This window comes from Numida meleagris, chromosome 2 (assembly GCF_002078875.1).
Source record: "Numida meleagris isolate 19003 breed g44 Domestic line chromosome 2, NumMel1.0, whole genome shotgun sequence".
Taxonomy (NCBI): Eukaryota; Metazoa; Chordata; class Aves; order Galliformes; family Numididae; genus Numida; species Numida meleagris.
In genome coordinates this window covers 82,774,267-82,798,122 of record NC_034410.1, presented here as the reverse complement: position 1 = coordinate 82,798,122, position 23,856 = coordinate 82,774,267, and the positions used below count along the sequence as shown (strand labels likewise).

The 23,856-nt window shown below is 42.2% G+C and overlaps 1 protein-coding gene across 6 annotated transcripts in view; it reads left to right on the top strand.

Moving 5' to 3' along the window:
- Positions 1-23,856, top strand: part of EPB41L4B (erythrocyte membrane protein band 4.1 like 4B) — a 167,225-nt gene that overhangs the window by 80,588 nt on the left and 62,781 nt on the right. For 5 of the 6 annotated variants that reach the window (XM_021385831.1, XM_021385833.1, XM_021385832.1 and 2 more), the window contains exons 15-17: positions 11-78; positions 15,669-15,850; positions 21,435-21,550. In XM_021385831.1, the coding sequence (XP_021241506.1) occupies positions 11-78; positions 15,669-15,850; positions 21,435-21,550 (366 nt within the window). Of the gene's footprint in view, positions 1-10; positions 79-2,352; positions 3,866-15,668; positions 15,851-21,434; positions 21,551-23,856 lie in introns of those variants that run through there. The other variant, XM_021385836.1, reaches the window with a different exon arrangement.

The window sequence follows — 23,856 nt, the reverse complement described above, 5'->3', positions numbered from 1 at the left end:
TCATTTACAGCCACAGTATCATCCTAATATACATCCTGCTCAGCCACACTGGCATCCACATACACCTGTGAATGTAAGGTAAGCAACCTTCACTTCATGGAAAAGATTACTTCTTTCTTAACCAGTCAGTATGAAGCTTTTGTGGACATATCAGATGATTTTTTTTGAATGTGAAAAGCAGAAATATGTATGGAAAAACAACATGTACATGGAATAATATCAGACACTTCACAGATGTTAGTGGAATTATTTTAGTACTTAGAGTTTTTTAGAAATATTTCACAAAATTATTCCTGTTGTGCTACCTTGTGGTAGTAATGGGAGAAATGAAGTAAAAATAAATTTTGGAAGAAATTCAATCTAGGCTTGAACCATCTTGGTGGAACGCAGAGGTGGAGGTACACACCTGATGGTGGATATGTGTCTGTGCAATTACATGTGTCAAAAATCAGCTGCTATTTTATCCTAATAAAGAGTAACCTTTTCAGGTTGTTCAGGATTTTTGGCAAATGCTTACTGTCTTGACTGAAAAATAGCAGCACCCTAATCTTTACTCCTATTGACCTTACCTTTTAATTTCTGTATGCTTATGTCAGAATAGCTAGACTTTGTTCTTGGTGTGGGTGGGCTCTGGAAATGAAGCTGAGCTTAAAATGGATGAAAAGACAATTTAGCTTGAGTTTGAATCTGGGAATGCAGGAAAAAGGCAAGTACTTATTAGACAGAGAAACAGGCATGCTCATTGTCATCTCAAAATTCCTGGTGTAAAGCAGTAAAACAGACATTAAAATTATGCCAGAAACAGAAGATTGTTTAAATTGGATAATTAACTTGCCTGTACTTTGTGTTCAAGATTATTCCTGGCTTTAGGGTTTTCATGTCCAGGTTTTTGTTTGTGATTTTAAATATCCAGTATCCAATTTTACATTACCAAAGAGGAAGTATCGATAGAAGTTAATAGTTTTGAGTCTCTTGAGACTTTGCTGATTATTTTTTTTATCCTAAAGATTTCATCACTTATGATACATTTATAGTCAAATAGTTCACCTTGGAGCAGAGTGATACTGAAATAAGCACAATAATGTACTGTAAATTGTGTAGACAATCTCTTCCCCTCTACACCCTCTGTTGCCTGGGCAAAGATTATGGCCAGTGAAATATGAACAATGGCATTTTTATATCTAGGCTTATAATTCTGAGAAGAATACTTACCAGCTCTCCTGCAAACTCATTAGAAAAGGTGCTTAGAATTTTTGTTCCAGTCTGATAGAAATGTTTAAATGTGTGGTTAAAGTGGAAGCTTCAAGTTATTTTAATCTATAGTCACAGTAGTGGAGCTGGACATTTAACATCTTGGTTAGCCTTATTTGAGAAAGTTTAATCCATTTGACTGTGAATCTGAGATCAAAACACAGATGCATGAGATTTTTTCTGCTGGCCATGCAAGTCTAGAATGGACTATGGGTTGAATTGAAACTGAACGTGCAAAACCACGTTTATATATTTGTTCATAGTTATTTATCGTTTAACAATTTTTACAAAATATTTGTTAAATACTATGTGAAATTGTCCCCATTTTCATAGTAAAGTCCTTTAAATGAAATTAGCTTACATTTAACTTCATGTTCCATTTTGTAAGAAAATTCATTCCACTTAACAGTTGTGATTATAGAATTTTAGAATATCTTGTTTTTCAAAATGATTCGGGAAAGACTGTAGAATTGGTTGAGATCAATATCTCTAACTACCAGTAAGTAATGAACAAACAAGGAAAAACATTATTTTCAGACTTTTGCAAGTTTCAGCACTTAGTCCTACAGAAACACCTGTACTACCTATAGGCTCTAGGTATTCATCTTAACAGAATGGGCTGTATTGTACAGGCTGCTTTGGTGTAATTAACTACACCAGTGGTGAGTGAGTGGCAATATTTATAGAAGAACAATTTTCGTTCTCAATAGGATTGTCTTTCTTAATTTTTTTAGTCCTTAGGGATATTTTTTCAGGTGTTCAACTTTTTGCGTGATTGATTTTCCTTATTTGTTGTACTCATGTATGTTTTCCTATGGCCCCACCATCCCTTTGGGATTCAGGAGCATTGATGCACAACACTTGAAAACAGAGAGATTTTAAATGGCTCAGCTCTAATTCAAGGCCTTTTGAAACGAATTAAAGATTCCCAATTGCATCAATAGATTCTTATTAGACCTGTCATCATTTTCTTCCCTTCGTGGTAGCTGTCCATCACAATGTATGCATGCTTAGCATTTGCTGGATGAACTCATGTTGCTGTGTAGCACTCATAAGTTTACTTCCATCTCTCACTAACCAATACCTGTGCAAATGGTACAGGCCATCCTATCATGATGACAGGCCATATTGGAAGCCCCCCACAAGTGGAGAGGACAGCAGTTTACGATATATTCAAGAACAGAACCAGAAGAATTTAGGAGAAGTCCAAAGTATGATGTACCAAGATAAACTCATGACGACTCTCTGAAAAAGTCATCTTCATTTCACCTGCCATCTTAGATGATCATTGCATTCCATGGTCCTTGTCTGTCTGCAGTATGTTCAAACTGTATTGTGCATAAAGTGTGTGTCTTTTTACGTACATCTTTTTATGTACATCCATCCTTGTTTAGTGTTCATGGACATTCTTGGGAAAAGTATTTTCCATGTCGTTGTAAAAATCTTGGAAAACCCTTTGTGAAAGCTGGTACGAATTTTCAGTGTCCCAGGAATAGAAGTATTTCTGGGGAATTATGTTCTACCATACTTATTGAATCTGTGATCCTCTGCCTGCTGTTGAAGGTCAGCCATTCCAGCCTTAATTATTTTTATTATCTTCTTTCTTTTGACTCAAATTAATAGATGAAGTTGGAAAAAAATTGTCTTTTAGTTGATGTGAAAATAAGAGATTGGAGGGAGAAAAAAGAGAAATCAGATTTCACGTTGGCAATCAAAATGGCTTAAGGCACGCCACCAAAGGGAGCCTGCTGAGAAACAGGTGTCTTTTGCTTTTAATTTTTGTATTCTACACCAGAATTAGAGGTGCTTGCCTAACTTTGAAAACAAAGAACACTGGGAAAGAACACTGTAATAAAGTTTGTAGAGTATGCGTGTCACTTTTTGACTTAGTGATTATATCAGTAGCATCCCCCAAAACCATACCTGCTGCTATACATGCAAGAATGTTAAAAATGAATCCTTGCTAAAAGGGTGCTGCTGTCTTGTTGTTTTTAATGTGACTACAAAAATGAACGACACAATTGCATAAAGCTACTTACTGATATCTCTTCTCTGTGTGGATTCAAGACCACAGTTTATCACACTGAATCACGGAATCATAGGGGCTGGAAGGGACCTCTGGAGGCCATCTAGTCCAGCCCTCCGCTAAAGCCGATTCCCTGCAGTAGGTTGCACAGGACAAGAGGAGGACAATCCAGTAAAATAGCTCTATTTTTTTAAGTTAGACATTTGAAAAGTTGAATATATATTTTAGAAACCTAGTTCTTTAAATAGACTGGCTGGCATTTTGATCACTTGCCGATTTATTTTTTTTTAACTGGGAATCATAGTGCCATCTTCACTCACGTGTTTAATTTGGCCTTACGTCTGTGGTCTCTCTAAAGTTGTTGGAATGAATAAATCTTTATTTGGGATATTTGAAAGTGAAGTAATTTTTAAACTTGATTTTGATAAATACACATTTATAAACAGCTACAACCATGAATTTTTTTCAGAGCAAATTTGATAGTGTATATCTTTTTGTAAAGTATATTTGTTTACAAATGCTATCATTTAATATTTGTTTTGATCTTTCCTGTATGTGCTAAGTACAAATAAAAATTCTCAATCTTTTTCTTTTGGTTATGATGCATTATTTATTTTTGAAAGCTTTTTGGGGAGGGTTTGTAGATGTGATACACCACTGATTTGTACCTGTTTTGCCCTGGGATCACTAATGCTGCACTGTAGTGTCTGTGTTGCTACAGATAATGTCTGTGCTGCTAATGTCAATGGGGCAAAAGGAGGGAAACAATAAAGCAATTGTGCACTGGGATGTGACAGTGCCAGAGTAAGCCTCAGATCATAGAGGCTGCCTTCAGTTTCCCAAGGCTGGTCTTCCTCTCTTTCATCAGCGTTTTATTTGAGAAGGGAAGAAATAGAAACTTCTTGCTGGAGCCGTTGGAACAAGAGCCTAGTTTAGCTGCACTGAACGCCCTCTGGAGAAGGAGGTTTTTCTGGTTTTAGGGTGTTTTTTCTTGAATACGCGTTAGTTAGGTGGAACTTGTATTGCTTCACAATTCACTCGCCTACATTCATGACACAGTATTGGTTTTGCTGCATAAATTCTGTGTGGTTCATTGTCAGCGTTCCTCCTCATCATGTGTTTTTATTTGTAGTTTGGTTTATTGCTGAAGTGCACTGATCTTCCTGACAGATCTCAAGAAAAAACAGCACAGATCCTAACCGGCCTTTGAGTGTTAAAAAGGCCTCACACGGGAGGTCTGAGGTCTGCACATGGATGAAGAACATCCTGTGTGACTTCTGTGCTCTGTATGTGGTGCATGTCACCTCGAGGGAAGCACTTGTCATATTGCTTCTCTGAAGAAGGAGCTCACACACTCTTCAGTCCCCTTACACTTTTCCATTCCACATCCTCCTTGCTGCCTGCAGAATTTTTTATCAACAATGTCACCGAGCATTCAGATAGGTAAGAACAGATGAATTTCTCTGTCCTTCCTTGCTGTGGTCATAGCTGGCTTCTTGTTGCAAATGTGCGGGGATGTGGTTGGGAAAAGGGGACGTTTTTCTCTGTTTTTGCTGGCCTTGCTCTGACTTGTGCACCACCTGAACAAGTATGGATGAGGGTGCCCCTTGCAGTGAGCTATTTTACAGATACGTTGCTTTAAATCCACAAGAATCTGAAAGATTCTTAACTTTTTTCCCACTAAAATGAGCACGTTTGTTACTTACAAAGTGTTGTTTTTAACAAGTGACTAATATGGATCTTGTGATTTTAGGAATACTGTTTTAGTTTGAAATGACAAAACACTTTGAAGGTGAAAACCAGATTATGTGGGGGGATGGGGGAGAGGAGAAATGAGGAAAACTTTTGGTAAACTCTACTGTTAAATGTAGTAGTGCATTTTGTTTAAAATAACAGACTGGGAATGTTCCAGTGATATAAATCAATGGTACCTATTAGATTCATGCTACTACAGGAAGCCAGTGGTAGTTTATAGATGCACGAACCCAATACAGAGACTTGATAGCCCTAGTAGGTGAGTGTTTTTACCTTGTGCTGAATTATGGGAACTAGTCTTTTCTTAGGAGGAAGTACCACACACATACATTAAAAGAGCGTGTCATGTCTTCATTGCAGGTACAGATAAATCAACAAATTTTGTATGCATTGTAAACATACTGGGAGGTTGCTTTTAAAGGAAAAAAAAGGCTTGTGCATGGCCCGAAGGAAGTATCGCTTCGTGAATCCAAATGAAACGTTCTCAGGAGCACCCTCTGAACTGTTTGTACAAACTTTCCCCACCCAGTTCTGAAGTCTGTTCATTGTGCAAGCCTAAAATCTTTTTACAAGTCCAATGTGCACTTAGAAACTCTTCTGTAATCTGATTGCAGGTGATAAATCACTATCCCTGGGTGATCTAAGCAGGGGAAATTCTTTGAGTACAGTGCGAGGCACTGGAGAAATTGAACTGATCTGGACTGCAGTGTGTAACAGGCTGTGTTCTTCCGTGTGCTGGAGAATTGCTTGGTGCATTGAGGCTGAGAGCACCTGCTGGTCCATCTCTCTGCGTGTGTTTCTTCTGCATTTTCTACAGCTGTAAACCAGTCCTTTCCCAGTGTAGCTCAGGGCCAGTATTCTGTTTTATACTGGGGTTGCTTTTGGCCGGTTACAACTCCATAACCTGCATGCTCTGCCCCAGGAGCTGGGGGAGGGGATTGAAAAGCTGGCAACTCCACATCTGTCACTTGGGCTGAAGTACATCACTCTTCAGCCCCAGCAAGACCCTAGCGTGCAAACTGATGATTAATGTCAACTACCGAAATATGATCCTGAAATACAATACTGAAAGTGTTGTCACTTTCAGTGAATTGTTTTAGCGTGGGCTTTTCCTTTACACTTTCATTTTCTGCTATTTTTCTCTAGCTGGTGTGAGTCACAGGCAAACAGAACAAATGGATTGGGTTTTGTAATGTATTTCCAAAGCTGGCAATCTGAAGTTTTCACATTTAAGGACAAGAACCAACGCATTCTTCCAGAACGTTTTGTCAGTCAACCCATGTGCAAATCAACCAGAGCAAGGATTTCTTTCTCACGTTGTGGACAAAACCAAAGCGTGTGTTATGGCTCTTTGATGTAAAATGTCATTTTTCCCTCATTCTGAATGAACGTGGCAGAAGATCTCTCTTCTACTTGAGAGAAGCTCAGAGCCTGCAAGTAATTTTGAAAATCGAATTTCCACTGCTGGCAAGGAGTTGGGGAACTTCTAGGACAGGCAAAAATTGAAGATAAGTATATCACTCACTTCTCATTTGTCAAAGCTGGCAAGATGGAGATCTGAAGGAAGAGAGCAGACAGCTCAGTGCTGCAAGTGTCTGCTTGCAGGTTTTCCACCGGTTGCTCCAGTTGGTGTATCCAGCAGGCAGGCTACAACTACCTAGCTGGAAGGAGAGAAGACATATGCACCTAACCTGACCCATCACATCTCTGGAAAGTCTGCTGGTAAGCACTTCCGCCTTACTCTGGCAAAGGAGAACTGAGAAAAACAGTCTTGCGGGGAGTGCTGTCCTTGCAGGCTTAGACGGGCAGTGCTAAGACTTCAAAACAGAGCTGCTGCAGATCAGCTAGCATTAATGGATATAAAGAGGGACTGTATTTCTTGAAATTGATCTCAGACTCTGTGCTGCACTTTGAAAAGGGACAGATCCACCAGGATTCTGCTGCACTTTGAAAAGGGACAGATCCACCAGGATTCTGCCTGCTTGCGTTAAGGCTGTGCAGGCCGAGGATCTTCTCTGAGATTCATCTTTTGAAGTAGAGTTCTACCAGTTAAGTCTCTGCATCTCAACTGCCCTCGTGCTACAATGCTGAGGATGGAGATTTCAAACCTTTGAGAAATGAATACTTTTTCCTACTTTATGGTCAATTTGCAAATGCCTGGAAAAGCACTGCACTATATTCCATGCTCATGAGTGTAGCGGGGCCTGCCGGAAAATCAGTCATTTTTTCCACAGGCACCAAACAGGCAGGAAGATTCTGCTTTTGGACAAAAACAATGCCAGTCAAAGTAGATAAGTGAAAGCACAATGTAAATGGCAGATGCGGACCACACCTATCTACCTGTTTGTCTTCTGTCATTGGAAAGCAGCATGTGATAATGAGAAAGACCTTGTTCAACCCCCATTGTTCTCCTTGTTTTTCATGTGTTCTTGTACCTGGAAGGGACTGGCCAAATAGGTCTCCTTTCTGACTGTGTGTTGTTTGTCTTGTTGCCACTGCATTGTAAAAGCAGATAAAAACTGGATTCAGCTGGAGTTCCTCTCTTAAATGAGTCACTTCCAGTAATAAGACTTCTGCAGGTAACATTCTGCTCTCAGCTACTTACTGATGATTGCTTCATGACTGTCCTCTAGAGCAAGACAACTTATTTTTAAACAGTTGGTGTCATGAGTGCTAATCTGGATTTAGTTGTAAAGTTCTCACATCAGGCCTCTCTGTGCACTGACTACTGCATGTATTAGTAGGTTAACACAGGAAATACACGCATGTCTTCTGTGATCACTTTCATATTGCTTTTCTTTTCAGCATATCATAACCTTCAATTTTGAACTGGAGGAAAAGGCGTTTTTTTTTACTTTTTCTTTAATGTAGGTTTTTTAATCCAACTTCACTAAAGGTTATGGCTGTTTTTTGTGGGTTTTTTGGTGACTTTTTTTCAGGTAGAATCTTAGCAGATTTGGCACAGAAAGAAGATAGGAGATAGGAAGTTCCACCAGCCTGATATCTTACCTCCAGTGTTACTTCTTGGCTTTGAGTTTCTGGGATAATGGCTTTCTCTTGACTCTGTGGGACTACTTTTGGTTTGGTAGCATCTTATCTGCAGTGACGTGTTGCATGTCCATATGAATTGAAGAAATGCAAAGAAAACAAAATGATTTCTTCATATGAAGAAATATGGGTCATTTTCTCTCTGTCAGAAGAAGCATTCATGATGGTTGCCATAGTCATCAAACCTTCTGAAAACTGAGGAACCTTCCAATTTAAAAATAAGATAAAAGCTGAGCTACTGGAGAACCATTGGAAATGTTTTCTCTTGCCATCACAATTACATTTCCAATTTTGATTTCTTATTGTACTTCCAATCTTCTAAGTTTGTAACATGCTTGTGTTTTTCCTCCTTCTTTGGCTATATTTTTGTAGTAGTAGTAGTCCTACCTTCAACATTAAAGTACCAAACAGTAAAATCTGTACCTCGCAGTGTCAAAAACTTAAAGCATGAACAAGCATTTCAAGTAGGAAAAAATGGAAAACCTGTAATTCCTGGATTAACAGTGCCATATGTTAAACGATTATATATATATTAAAAAAAAGTATTTTTGAAAATAAGACGAAACATCTTTTGCTTCCTGCCTCCTGAAGAAAATGGAAGAAACAGCCACAGCTAAGTAGTAGTAGGAAGTACTGATCTACTGCAATTTAAACTCCAGGTGATAAGATACTTAGAAGTATTTTATTTTCCCCACTGAATCGGTAATAGTCTGTGCTAGTATTATAATCACAATGGTTCCCCTCTAATCTATCAATTCCTGCAATGTTTTTTTTAGGACAAGAGGTGATGGCCTTAAGTTGTGCCAGGAGAGGTTCAGGTTGGATATTAGGAACAATTTATTCTCAGTAAGAGCGGTGAGGCACTGGCACAAGCTGCCCAGGGAGGTGGTGGAGTCACTGTCCCTGGAGGCATTCAGGAACCATGTGGATGTGGCACTGAGGGATGTGGTTAGTGGGGATGGGTTGGTGGTTGGACTAGATGATCCTCATGGCCTTTTCCAACCTTAATGATTCTATGATTTTTAGAACCTTGAGAAAGTAGAAATAGAAAAAGTTGCTGCTTTTGAGCCTAGAAGGGCTCAGTTTGTTATCAGTCATTTTCAGATTCTACTGTTGTACTGAATATATCTCTATTTTATTTTCAATTTCTGACCTTAAAGAATAGCCTGGAAATTGCTTCTCAGATGAAATGAAAAGTTTCTTGCTGAAATTCTGATGAGTTGCTGAAGTGTTGCATGAAAATGTAGGTAGGACAGCTTGTAAGACTGAGAATAACCTTGCTGTATGTGCTGAGTGATTGATTTTGTGTCACTTTTACCTCTTGATGAAAGCTTTTACTTGCTATACACTGTACCTGTTCAGTGGCTATATTGATAATGTGTTTAAAAGAATGGCAAAAATCTATAACCTAAACTGAGTCCTAAACTGAGTGTGGCAGTGGTGTCAGGTACATTCATGCTAGACTTCAAAGTTACGGCAAGTTACTGCGCACTTAAGTGACCCCATGTTTCTTTGTAGGGCGTTGGAAGCATTTGGAATCTGATTACTTAGGAAGCGTGAAACTGCTGCTGCTTCCCTGATAATGCACAGATCGCCCCATTTTCTTCCCTTGTCTACTCTCAGTTACTGTTACTTTTCCCTGTGGTTGTTTTTTTGGTACTCAAATTCCCCGAGGCTTTTTAGGGATTTTGGATCTTATGTGGTATTACTGACAGCATTTCCTAGACATTGCAAGATGCTTTTCTCCAAAAGGTCCCTAATTCCTTCAGTGCTCTGTACGGTTTGGCCATTTCTCATGTAACTCTCCCTGCAGAAGGTGAAATGAGAAAGGCAGGAGTATGCCCAGCTTGGAGGACCTGAGCTACTTCATGGGTTAAATGGCAGGAAAAGCCGTCACTGGGGTTAGCAACCTGAGATCAGCTGCAGGCTGACTTGGCAGCCAGAGCTTCTCCTTGCCTTTGCTCCCAGAGTAGCCCGGGTTACCAGCTGGTTTCCCAAGCATACACTGGGAGGGGAGGGCAGCACTGGCTTGGGGTGGGATTTCATCTGTCTTAGAAGATTTTGTGTCTTCTTTTTTGGAGTTCTTCTCATCTGCAAGGACATCTGTGACAATGATTTTTTTTTTTTTGACAGGTGATTAAATATCATTAGCTATCATTATCATTAATTAAAACCGTTTGTAAATGAAGAAAAGCAAGTTCAGTTCCCCAGTGGGGATATTTTGCATGACAGTTTTGCAAGGCGGTATTTTTTTAATGATCTTTATACAGATAAGGTGAAGTCTGTGAGGACAATGGCCGTGTTGAGCTGAGATTTGTTCCTTGGTTTTTTATTAGAACATGCTTTGCCGCAGGCTCTGCAGATTAATTGGAAGCTGAATCTACTCCTGCTTCAAAGCTTAGCTCAGCTTCTCCTACTGCAGGATGCTGGTGTATCTCCTGCAGGAGAAAATCTCTCCGCTCTCGATGTTGTTTCTAAACACCTGCTTCCCCATGGATATTTCCTCCTCCCTTCCTTCCTGGCTGACTGGTTTGGCTGGGAGAAAGCTGCTGGCTGCTCTGCTTCCAGGGTAGAAGAAGTACATGGCTTTCTGAGGTGTCCCTACAAGTGGATGAGGACTGCTGCAGTGCATCTTCCCAGTTCCCCTGTCATCTGCTGGTTTCAGGGCAGAGCATGGAAGTATAACAGTGCTGTCAGCTTTAGGTACGCTTTCTACATTTTAGGAAGCCAAGAGGTCTTGGTTATGTGGTGCAGGAGAAAAAGTCATATAGGTATGCTTGTAGGGAGTTGCATTAGATGGCCTTTAAGGGTCCTTTCCAACTCAAATGATTCTGTTTCTGTGAGTTGCTCCCCAAGTGTAGCTTCATGCAGGCAGGAGATGCCTACAGGAAGAGAAGAGGATATGGACGGGGTGCAGGCACGCTCTGGGGTAGAGGTGAGGAATGTCTGCAGGTCTGAGTGGTTGTGTTCTACAGAAGAATGAGAGTGGTAGCTGGGAGCATGGTATGGAAAGGCAATTTTTTTTTTTTTTAATCTGTCGCAGCAGTCAAAATGAGAGGTACTGCTACACCAGCCTGTTGTGGATGAGAGAAAAGTCCAGCATGGGTTGGTTATGACCTTAGCGCATGTAAAAGTTTAGGATGCAGCTTGGGAGGAATGAGTGCTCTTAGTTCCGAGTAACCTAGTAACTTAGCGATAGGACAAGGGGGAATGGTTTTAAGCTGAGACAGGGGAGATTTAGGTTAGATATTAGGAGGAAGTTTTTCACACAGAGGGTGGTGACGCACTGAAACAGGTTGCCCAGGGAGGTTGTGGATGCCCTGTCCCTGGAGGCATTCAAGGCCAGACTGGAGATGGCTCTGGGCAGCCTGGTCTAGTGGTTGGCAATCCTGCACTTGGCAGGGGGGTTGAGACTTGATGATCTTTGAGGTCCTTTTCAACCCAAGCCATTCTATGATTCTATGAACCTGCTTCCCAGCTCAGGAGGGAGGGATGCCTGGCTGCTTTAGGAAAGGGTGGTGTTCCTGAGGATGAAAAGTTGAATGTGAGTCAAGAGCTGCATGCTATTTAGGAGAAAGCTAATGTCATGTTGCAGTATATACACAGGAAATGGTCCCATAGGACATGGAGAGCATGTAATGCATTTGTAAGGCCTCAGCAGGAATGCACAACATCTCAGAGGCAGAGCAGGGGGTGGGTGTGCAGAATGGGGTGCAAGAACGATCGGAGCTGTAGAAAATGTGATGAGTGAGGGGCCACTGGGAGCTCAGAGTGCTTCAAACTCTGGAGGAAGATGTGAAAGTTGTTTCCACAAACATGGTCTTCCATAGCAAGAAAAAACTTGTTCATTCTATCTGTGATGGATGGGAGGAGAAATAACAGGCTTAAACTGCAGTAAAGGTAACTTAGGTTAAATGGAAAAAGTAAGTGCGGGCATGGCTTGACACTGAAATAGATTGTACAGGGAGGTCATGAAGTCTGCTAGGGAGGGTTTTTAAGGTTCAGTTCAGGCAGTCAGCTGGGGTAATGTGGGCCTGCGGGGTCCATTTGTGAGGGGAGAGGTGAGGAATTCAGTCTTCTGAATTCTTTCTGAATACCTTCCTATTCCCTGTTTTTTCCTGATCCCCTAACAAGTCTGTGTGAGTTGTACAATAGAGGCATGGTTCAGTAATGCAGCAGATAGCTGGAGCACATCAAGTTTAAGAATGCCATCTGAAAATGTCTTCTGAGGACTACAAAATTGGGATAGAGGGCTAGTAGTTAAAAAAAAACATTCAAAAAGTGGAAAAACTAATGCGAAGATATATACTGATTGCCCTGTTTGTCAACAGGCTGTCTTTCTGGTCAGAAGAAAGCAACTGGGGAAGTCTGAGGCTCACGGCACTACCAAGTGTCTGTAAATGTTGACTGTCTTTTTGAAGGTTCAGCCCGGGGCTGCAGAAACCTCAGAAGTGCTTTGCCTGTGTGCAGGATGGGGAGGGGAGAAATGTTTTCTTTCTGTAGAGAACTGTCTGTAGTGCACTGCCTTTTTTCCTTGAAGGGCAAGAGTTGGTTATGTAGGGAGCAGCTGGAGCTTAATCAGAAAACTCGACAGGTAAATAAAGCGTGAAACCTGCACAACAGCCTATTGCCTATTAAAAGGCAAAGCAGACGTGAAACATCGGTATGTATTGGGAGGACCAAAAGACAAATATGGGAGAAAAGATGAAAACCAGTATCTGCCCCCGTTTGCACGTAGTTTGAGAGCATTATTTGATGTCTGGGGAGCAAGAATGAAAACCTGGAGAGAGTAGGAGATAGTCAGAAAGCTGATTCGGTGAAATTACTGATTTACTTGCATCAGTGGATGGAGAAGGATGCATGAGCACATTATGTATTCAGGTAAGTCAGATAGAAACAAGCCATAAAAAGGAATGTTAATGGCAGAAAGATGCATTTGGGGAAAAAGTATCAAGATGCTAGAAATAAGATAGTGCGAGAACACTAAAATTAGTGAAAATAGATGTGACATCACTCTTAAATGATGCCACGATGATGCCAACTAGATATCATCTTTGTAGCAACTGCGCTATGATACCTAATGTGCTCCTAAATTAAACAGTATAGAGCACACAGAAAAGGGATGTGGACTACTTGTTATATTTTTTTTGGATACTGCCAGCTTCTCTAGCAGACTGGATACGAAGCTGCTGCAAACATTGTTGTCGATGGCTCACCAGCCCAGAGTGTGTTTGTGCAGAACTCCTAGGTGGGAAGTAGGGCATGGGTGTGAAGTCTTCCTCACCCAACCCTGCAGTGCAAGAGATAACTGAGCGCCAAGATGAGCTTGTACCGGTGTCTGCCAGTTGCTGCCAGCCCCAGAAGAGTGCAGATGACTGTGTCCTCTTAGTTGGGCCAGCATTTTCAGTAGGGGATTGCCCATCGGAGTGCACTGTGTGGGCTTGGATTTCAGCGCACACCTGAGCATCAGCTTTGTTGGGCTCTTTACTTCTTTGAAATAAGAATTTTATGTGGTGAGAGCTCTCCTGTCTGGACAGTCAAGAAATACATCTAGAGAACTTGGTGCAAATTCAGAATCATGACAGCTGTTTGGTTCACTCAGTTGCCCAGGTCATTCCCGCTTTAGCATGGGAGCTACCTCGTGCCCATAGCAATGTGAGGAGTCAATGTTAGGATTCAGTGTGATCTCATTCATTTTGAAAAGGCTGAAAACTCTGCTAAACACACCTGCCAGCCAGTGAAATGAAAGCAACTCCCAAATACATGGGGCTTTGTGTCCTGAAAAATGTTGAATCATAGACTGGAAAAAGCAAGATGTGCTGAGACTCCAGCCCCAACCTGATAATATTTTCACTCTGTGAACAAAAACAGCTCTTCTCTCTGTCAAAAAAATGTAACTGCAATCCAAAGAGCTTGAAGGGAGAGTGCAGGCGAGCTGTTAACAATTAGTGTGCAATCTCATTAGCCTGTACCATTTTTTCCCAGTAGGCACTTGCTTAATTTGATTATAACAGTGAAGATATAGTACAGTTTCAAAAGACTGTCCTGGATTATCTGAGCTCACCAAAGCTCTTCTCTGTGTATCTGACCCCTATTTATGTTGTTTCCTTAAGGCAAATAGAGCATCAGAAGTGCCTTTATTGGCAGTCCTTGCTACATGCTGGGAACCTGCCAAGGCGAATACACAAAACCTTCCCCTCCCCGCCTCCTGCTTTCAAAAAAGTAACCTGCATGAAAGCATTATTCAATTGCTACCCAGTCAGAAACCTCATGCTGTCAGTTGTTGCTAAGAAGGCAGTCATTACTAATGATGCACTGAGTTGCACGCTTCAGCATATCCTTGGAAATGATGCAGATGTGTGTATGTCCAGATGACTTGTTAATTTTGCTTTTAATCAGTAAGTAATCTGCAGAGAACATATGTAGCAAGTAGCTAGGTATAATTCATTCTTTGCACCTTTGATTATACTGTTTGTCTTTATTCCATGTTGTCTGATTTTCAGCTACTGTTGGTAACAGAAGCAAACTGAACACTCGTGGGTGGAGAGAAAATTTTGTTGGCATTTTCCAAATGGACGGGGGGTTCTTCTGTTTTTTTTTTTTTTGTTTTTTTTTGGGGGGGGGGGGGGGGGGAATGAATGAATTGATTTACTGCAACTGCCATCTAATGTGATACTGCAGGATGAGTTAAAACATTATAAACATTTTAAACACTCCATTGAGGGGAGTACATCCAAGTCATTTGCAGTGTCTGTGTAAAATTATGTCAATTTTTTTTGGTTGCTGGCATATTTCTAGGCATTCCTCATTGTTTCAGACAATAAACTGAAGCGGCATCCATTGAAACTGCTGAAGAAAAGTAGTAGTGTCACGTGGCCCATCTGAGTTAGAGATGATCGGTTAAAATGTCAGTGTCTCCATTTCTCCATATATTGTAAACTGACAACTTAGTCTTCTAAGTAAACTTAGGCAACAACAACAAAAGGTATTTACCAGCAGAGATGGGATCCCTTTTTGACCAAGTGCTGTTCTGTGTGTTGTTACCTGTAAAACCTTTTCTTTCCAATGGGATTTTTCTCCATTTTTTCCTAAGTCCTATATTTTTTCATGGAGCCTTTGCACCATTATTTTGTAGCCCTAAACTGTCTCAGGAATATAGTCATTCTAGGAGTGTTCTTTGCTTTCCACTTCTGAAAGTTTCACTTTAAAGGAATTATTGTTTGTTGCCTGGCCTTTTTCTTATTGGAGGTGAAACTGCAAATTCCTGCAGAACAAATTTTGATGTTTTTGAGAGTCATATTCCATAGTTCAGTTAGAATTTAACTCGGTGTAAGGCGCTAGCGGAGCTTGTGCAGTGTGCAAAATCAAAAAGAATTCTGACATTAAAGTCATGCCAAACAAGCAGAGGAGTCCTTTTTCCACACCCCGTGACACTCCTGTTAACAGAGAAGTATAAAAGTCATTAAAAATTCTGTTTGCAAAAAAAGAAGAACATTTTTTTCCCCAGGAAGTTTGCACTCTCTTCTCTCCGAAAGTACAATTTATCCTTCTGTTTCTTGCTCTGACTTGAACCCAATTTATTTTGTAGCTATCCCTTGAACAACAGCGACCTGCATCAGTTCAACATTGAGGAGAACGGCGGAGCACCATATGCTGCCAAAATGCCTGCGAGGCACCACCACCACCACCGCCATCACCACCACCACGCTAACTACGGGGCCCTTGCTCCCGACAGCAAAGACATTGTTTCTGGAGTTCCAAACCCAAATAGTAAGTCTACTGCTGTCAGCGTCGTGTCAATAGCTGTGCTGCTTTTAGGTTTGTCTCTGGCAAGGAGGCGAAGGAAAGGAAAACATCATGTTTCATTTTTCCTCTGTGAAGAATATACTTCCTGTTATTGTTTTCTAGTTCGGTACTATGTGCAAATGAGACGAGATGTGTAGTTTCTTGGCTTTGCTATGGGACTGTGGGATTTGGTGCTAGATCGGTGTTCTGCAGCTGAACAAATATCCAATTAGTCACAGATACTGAGTCTCTAGCTACTTGGCACAGGCTATTTTCTTCATTGTTACGATTTATCTGTATAATATAACAAGCCTATCCTCATCTGCCATTGTCTTTGGCTGATCTGCCCTGCTGGACTTCAGCCCTCATTGTTTGGATCTGGCTCTTGCTTTCATGTCTGGGCACAAGCAGCAGAAACGTTGGAGTGCTGGGCAAACACTGTTGTGCTCTCTGTTTTGGTACTAGGGTCCACAGCTGTGGTGGAGGAATAGCTGAAAAAAATATTGCGCTGAGCCTGACTCCAGTCCAGTGCAACAGGCTCTCTTAGCTCTTTAAGAAAACTGCAAATGCCATAGATCTCTAGTAAGAGCAGCAAAGATGGATTCCCATTCACAGGCTCTCCCAAAGGTCAGGGAGAAAGAACAAAAGCTCAGAAATACCTGAGAAGCTGTTTAAAAAAAGAACTGTTTTACATTGGCAAAATGACATAGAGAGACATCTATCAGAAGCGCTCTTCATGCCTAGGGGTTTACTGTCTGCTACAGCACTGGTGCCCTTCCTTCTTGAGACAAGTGATGTCTTTGTGGTGCTTAGGAAGGGCTCACTTCGCTGTACTGGCTTTGGTCCCGGTAGTAGGCACCACCTTCGCAGTAATGTGGACCATTACCACTCAGCCCCATCCACAACCACTGGAGTACTCTTGCTTCCTCTGTGGGGAAATTCTGGGCATGTAGAAAGCAAAGAGGAGAGAAACTTAATTGTTTCTGATATAGCCTTGGGGAGTTCAGGCATACGTCTCTGCTGCTATACCTGTACAGGCTTGTAAAAGGTGCATAACTTGGCCAGATGTTTGGAGGTTTACAAAAAAACTGGAAGAAAAACATCCCTGCCATTGAGCAATCCCATTTCTTGCTCTCCAGATTTATAATCTCTGCACTCTGCAGTGTGTGAGATGCTGCAACTGTATAAGAATTTCAGAAGTTGGACAAAACAAGGCATGACCTATTATGTTCCTTACTTCAGGGGGATGCTGAGTCTTTCCTTAATCCATATTTTGGCTTTGTAGTTGTACCTCACTCTGAGATAGACATCTGTTAGGGAAACTTTCAGCCCGTAGCCAGGATCTCAGTATGGACAGTGCTGGGTGCTCTTGGCTCCTGGTTGTCCTCCCTCAGCAGCTATGGACAGGCACCTGGCAGTGCAGACGCTTTATTTGAACTTTGTGTCAGAAACCTGGAAACCTTTCCTTTAGTTTTCTTTCCCAAGGAGAGGGAGGTGACTTGTTTTAGGAGAAAAGCACAAGAAACAAAATGCAAGGAAGGCATTGCAGGTGTTTGAAGCAGCAATATGAATTGCTTGCTGGGGCTTTAGATGAATCTACTCCCTTAGCAGCAATCTGCAGTAGATCTGCTGTACTCCTCTACACTTATGCACTGAATGCTCCACATTAGAGGATCTGCAGAGGGGAAATGCTGCTGTGGCACTGCCAGGGTGGGGCTGCCAATGGGAAGGGGATGCCGCCTGTTTGATAGAGTGGGGCCAAAGGCTGCATGCAGCCTGTCAGCCTGGTGCCACAGGATCCAGACGCCTTCCCATGGCTCTGTGCCAGCCTCTATTTTTATTTTCCAAATTAGAGGTGAAGCATGCCAGTGGAAATGCAGCCAGTGCCAGCAGCAGTGCTGCTGAGGACCTGGGCCCTGAGGACTCTGCAGACCTGACTGTCCCTGTCCCTCAGGGCTCTTCCACAGCCCAGGCCCCCACACCTCCCCCAGGCTATCAGCCCCTGCCCCAGTACCACTGCAGTGGGGCCAGACTCCGGTCCCTACAGCCCTGCTCTGCTGGGAAAGGTAATAATAGTAATTATAGTAATTATGTTTCCTGCAGCCAGGATGCTACTCTGGTACAGAGGCCAGGCCCTGCATGCTCTGCCCAGCAGCTGCCGTACTCCCAAAGCAGCTCAAATTTTGATCTTCCCAAGGAAACACAAAGGAACGTGAGTGCCTCCAGCAGAGGGGCTGTTGTACCAGTTTGTAAACTGGCTGTCCTGAATGCCAACTGCCCACCTCAAAGCAGACCATGTCACAGTCCCCCAGAGCCCTGTACCTGTGGACTCTGGCACTCACAAAGTGAATTTCCCCCAAAAGGCAGCCTTCTGTGAGAGCTGGCATGCTCAGGCTGCTGCTTGTGCTTTTGGAGTGGTGATGGTGTAGATGGGACCACCTCCCAGGAAACCCTGGATCAAAGCTACTCCTTTGTACGCTGGGGTGGCAACTCCGTTTGGAGGTCAGCCTCCAGCAGCTTGGCTATCAGCTGCCTCTCTGGGACCGCACGTATGGCAGTGTGGGACCAGAAATGCCCAAGCTGAGAGAGGAGATGCTGTCAGGGGTCCAGATAAGGACTGTGGGGACATGGGAGCCTGTGTCTGTCTGAAGGCTGCATTTCCCTACTGGGAAAGTGTTTCTAGGAGGTATGTGGTCACTAGCCTAAGGACACTCTCAGGAAGAGGGTGCTTGTGTCCAAAATACCTCAAGTGGACAAGCTTGGAAGGCCAGAAGATCCACATGAGGAATATGCTAGCCAAATGGAAACCTCCCTGTGAGGCTGACAGTGGTGAGGCTGTGCATGTCAGCTTGGCTACCTGATGGTTTTCCAGGGGACCTTGAGCATTTTGTTACTTGTTCCAGTTCCTACAGGACAGACTCATCTATGAGATTAGAGGTGATTTTAAATGTATGCAAAGTGGAACTTGAAGTGACCCACCTGTCAGTACCTAGCACGTGACAGAGAGGGAAAAGATGCCTGGATTTTCTCCTCCTAGATGTGCTGTGAAAAATTACAAAATTTCAGTGCCAACTCACAGGGCACGGGAAGGAGAGGTGCAAATGCCAGTATGCCCAGCCAAGGTTCCCTTTAAAATACTGCTGCATGTTTCACAGCAAGTACACAGCCTGGGACTTTGTTACAGAAATCAAACCCAGGCCGGATCTGCCTGATTTTTCACATTCCAAGTCATTTGTCTACTTTGATTACTGGAAGAAGTGAAATTGGATGAAATAAATCTGGCGTGTGTTTGCAAAGGCATTTCAGCAGAAGATGTTTTCCTGCATTCAGCCTAATTATGGTATTTGCAGTGCTGCCCTTCACCTGAAAGCTGGAATACACAGATTCTGTCTTCTCATGCAGCAGATCTTTCCCCATCTATTCTCTCAGTCACTGTACCAGGGACCACTGTGCTCAGCAGCAGCTAGGCTTGCAGTGCCGGCACTGCTCACTGAGCCTAACTGGGACGGCAGCGTTGTACATGGATTACCACATGCACGTGAGCAAACCCACCGGCAGCAGCTGGGGCTGTCACAGAAAACAGCTGCCAACAAGCACATCATGTTAGCCCACAGAATTTTTATGGCAGAAAATGACAAGTGGGAAGAAGGGGCTCAGCTTGCCTCTCAGGCTCTAGGCTGAGCTTGCAGGTTATCACTTAGAAAAAAAAAATAAATAAAAAAAAAGACATCCTTTATTCCTGACCTGCTCGATGCAAAAGTCCTTGTGTAACCATGAGCAGAGAATGGTGTAATACAGACTGAATTTCAGGCTGGAAAGCTGCTTTGTAAAAATACAATCCTGCCAGATCCTTTCTTGAAATTAAAGCCTGGCTTGCCAAGACCTAATGCTGACTCAGTAAATGTATGCCAATTTTTTGCCTTTTATTGATATATATATATATATTTTATCTGTTTGCAAGGTTGAGTAAAACGGCTAAAATAGCTTGCTTGGTTTCTGAAGCTATCCCTGTTAAAAAAAAAAAAAAAAAAAAAAAAAAGGCAAAAAAACCCCCATCTAACAAGTCAGTTTTAAATCACAGCAAAAGTGAATACTTCAAATAATGCATTTTTCCCCTCTGTGTTCTTTCTTGACAGGTAATAGAATGCCCATGTTTCTTTAAAAAGAATCATCATGTAGTCCTATCTGATGGCTGGGGTAACTCTTTCACTGGTACAATCAGGCAGTTTCACAGTTTTATATCTGCATGGAAGTTTTATATGCATGGAACCAACCGTAATACCAGAAATGCTGAACTCTGCCATCGTCAGCTTTTGATGAGAGACCACCAACAGGAGGTCAATGCTGATGTCGTACCCCCTTCTAGGCCATTGTTACCCCCGACTATGTTTCACCAGTGCCAAGACGGCTTTTTGCTTATATCCCTCTAAGCTGGCATTAGGAGTTTGTCTCTAGTCAGCAAAGCCCTTAATGTATATTTAAACAGCTGTAGAATTAGATCTTGAGCGAGCAATATTTAATATTCTTAGGACAGCTTAAGAAACTGATCCAGAAGGAACTGCAGGCAGTGCAAAGTTTTTATTGATTTCACTGGGCTTTGAATCAGACTCCAGAGACTACTGAATTGTTCCCAACTATTATTACCTAGAATCTATGGCAAAAAAAAATGCAGGAGGAAGCGAGGATTCGTTAAATCATCGTGTAATGAAGCTCTCATTTTTCTCAGAATACTTGCAAATACATGTATGCCACACCATCCCTGAGAGGTTGGTGGAGTCCTTTCAAAAAGTGTCACAAAAATATTTTACCTTGTCTTTCCCTGTCAGTGCTCAAAATCTTGTCTTTTGTCTTTGCTCAAAATCTCTGTTGACAAAGCACAGCAAATTCCTGACAGCAATCTTAAAGAGACTGGCATATAAATAAGGATATCTGAGAGGAGCCAAAAGCTGTACTCTGATCTCTGTACACATCACATGTTCTGAGAGAGGCGCCTTGGCCACATAAATAAGTTCTCTGGTGTCAGTGAGGTTGACATCAGTGGTCTCAACCCCGTTGAATATAGGGGGGTGGCTGAAGAAGAACCTAGCCCTAAGCTGGCAAAAGCCCTGCCAAAGCGTAGGTGTGGGAGAGAATGAGCTGGGGGGGGGGGGGGGGGGGGGGGGGGGGGGGGGGGGGGGGGGGGAGAAGGGGAGAGGAGAAGGGGTTGTTTGTTAAAGAGAAAAAGAAAAAATGACCCAACAGGCACTGGAGCAAGCTACCAGAGATGTTGTAGAGTCTTCTTCTCTGGAGATATTCAAGACCCACCTGGACATTTTCCTGTGCAACCTGCCTGCTGTAGGGAACCTCCTTTAGCAGGGGGTTGGACGGGGTGATCTCCAGAGGTCCCTTCCAACCCCTACAATTCTGTGATTCTATGATATTTACGAAAGATTTTAGATGGTCTTACAGGGAAGACGGTGTGCTGACCTCCATCTCTTCAAACATAGTTCAGTGACTTGCTCTGCTGTTCCTCTGTAGCCTCCCTTCAGACTGTGTTTTCTTTCTTTCTCTCTCTTGGGAATCTCTTTAGAATTGAGCTCAGGACTTCCCCTTCTTTATGATGAAACCTCTCATCTGAAGAAAATAGAAACGGAGAGTGTGAAGGTAGTTGGACCATGGCCAGCCCTGCACGTCAGCATGAACAAGGTATAGCATATACATGCATATTTTTACATACGTATGACAGAGAGCCCCTTGTCACTTCATATGCAGAAGCTGCTGCTTTTCACCTTCAATTCAAATCAACATTCATCTGTAACTGTCTTGCTTTTAATCACCTCACACCATCACCTCGTGGGATGCGGGTTTGGTTTTTCGATTTAGAATTTCCTTCCTCACCTTTTAAAATTTCAGAAGCTGCTGCAACAATGTCATGATGTAGTTTTAATTTGGTTGTGAAGGGTTAGTCATCTAGGCGGCCCGGAGCTGTAAAAAAAAATAACAACACTTTAAGTGATAAAAGAAAAAACAAGAAGTTGTTTCTCTACATGAAGTGTTTGTGTTAACTCCCCTGGCAATTGATATTAGTGGGTGTTTGATCAATGGACTTTTGCAGAGGTGGCAAAACAGCAGTCTCACTGCTTCTACCAGAGACTGCCAGGTCAGGGGCTCCTGGTATCCATGTGAGGCAAAATCCACTTGACCCTGTTCTGTGGTATGCCTTGTGGTGAGTCTGGATAGAGCTACAGAAGTCTGCACTTTTGGTTTGCAGCAGGCCCTCTGGGATTAGTCCTGAGCTGAGCCCAGTGGAGTCAATGAAGCATTGCCACTGGCTTCCAGTGAGGTGGGACTGTCCCCCCAGTGACTATACAGACGTTAAAAAAACGTGTTTGGAGAGTTTTCCATCAGTTCAATGGAGAACTCAAATTATTTTACTTTGATTGCACAGGCAGCCTTTTATTATTAATGTTATTTCAACAAGCATTAAGGAAGTTAAAATTGGACTATCTTTTCTACATTCTAGGTAATTGAAATCAATATGTCATGGAAGCTGTAATGATCCTATTCTGGTCTCTCTACCAAGGGCACTTATCATGTTGTGCCTGCCATGATCCACTGGGTTTTCCCTCATCAAGGGCTGTTTGAAGAGTCATGAGGCAGTGACCTATGTCATAAGGCATTGTTTTGAAGTTACTGAATTAACACCTCAAAGTTAAATATCTTAGACTTTTGCCCAAATGTATTCCTTATCAGCTGCGAGGAGCCATCATTTGTTTTGTATGATGGGGGGCAAAAAGTTATATTGTAAAGGAGACAAATGAGGGTGAAATGGAAAATCCTGCCCCACACCCTGGACATTTGCCAGGTTCTTCTAGAAGGATTCTTAACTGGAAATAAGTATAGTTTTTTTTATAGGCAAAGCTAATCAAGTAGTGACATAGTTTGCCAAAGGAAAATTCTTCATCTCATGGGTTCATCCGGAGAATACCCAATGTCATGTGAGAGGAGTGCTGTAGTTCAGCTGTAATTCTTGATACTCTGTCTCAGCTCCAGCTCAGAACACTTACTTATGTGCAATGCCCAAAGCATGCTTTAAAGGATAGTCCTACACCATTGATCTTATTGACATCTCAGTTTGGCATCTACAAAGGGCTAAAGCAAAGCAGCTGGAGGACTCTCTCCACGCTGACCATAGTGCAGAAGTGGTTAAACTAGTTTGACTTGTGTTGTGCAAAAGCCAAGCAGCTGATCTGAATGGTACCCTTGTGATCTCAAAATGAGTGGATTTATGACCTTTCTTCTTTCATTAAAAGAGAACTTAAAACACTTCAGTCCTATATTCCCCTATACCATGCAATTTGTCTCCCAAAATATCCCTGCAATTTCTGCCTGGAAAAGCCTGACTTCTGATCCTCTCACTCTTTTTTTGTTTCTGAAAATCTGTGAGGGGAGAATTCAGCTATCATTCTATAACTAATGATATATAACTATCATTCTATAACTAATGATTTTCTTTGGCTTTTCCTGACAGCTCTAGAATCTTGTCCACAGTCAGGTGGATTATTTATTTAAGTACTAATGAACAAAACTCAGTACTACAGCAAGTCAATGCTCCCAATAAATGCAGCTGCACAGCAAATGCAGCCTGTGTCTGCTGCGATGAGACTTCCATCAGTCAAAGCTTAGCTGATGAAAATGTCTTGTGTTGAGCACTAGGAACTGCTAATTGCTTCTGCTTCTCGCAGAAGCTCTGCAGAAGGCCAGGCAACAGACACAGGCAGTTTAATGAAAACCCTCCTCTGGCAATCTGAGAGGATTTGATTTTAGGAGCTGGGCAGCAATCCTACAAACAACAGTTACCATGTAGATGAGTGCAAAGGCACAGCCCTCAAAATTTCTGAAAGTTACTGTTCTGAGCCATGTGACAGTTGTATGTGCCCTTGAAATGTGCCAAGATGCCCCACTGGAAAGCATCTCATCAACCAAGCCCTCTTATGACAAGCAGTGGCTTG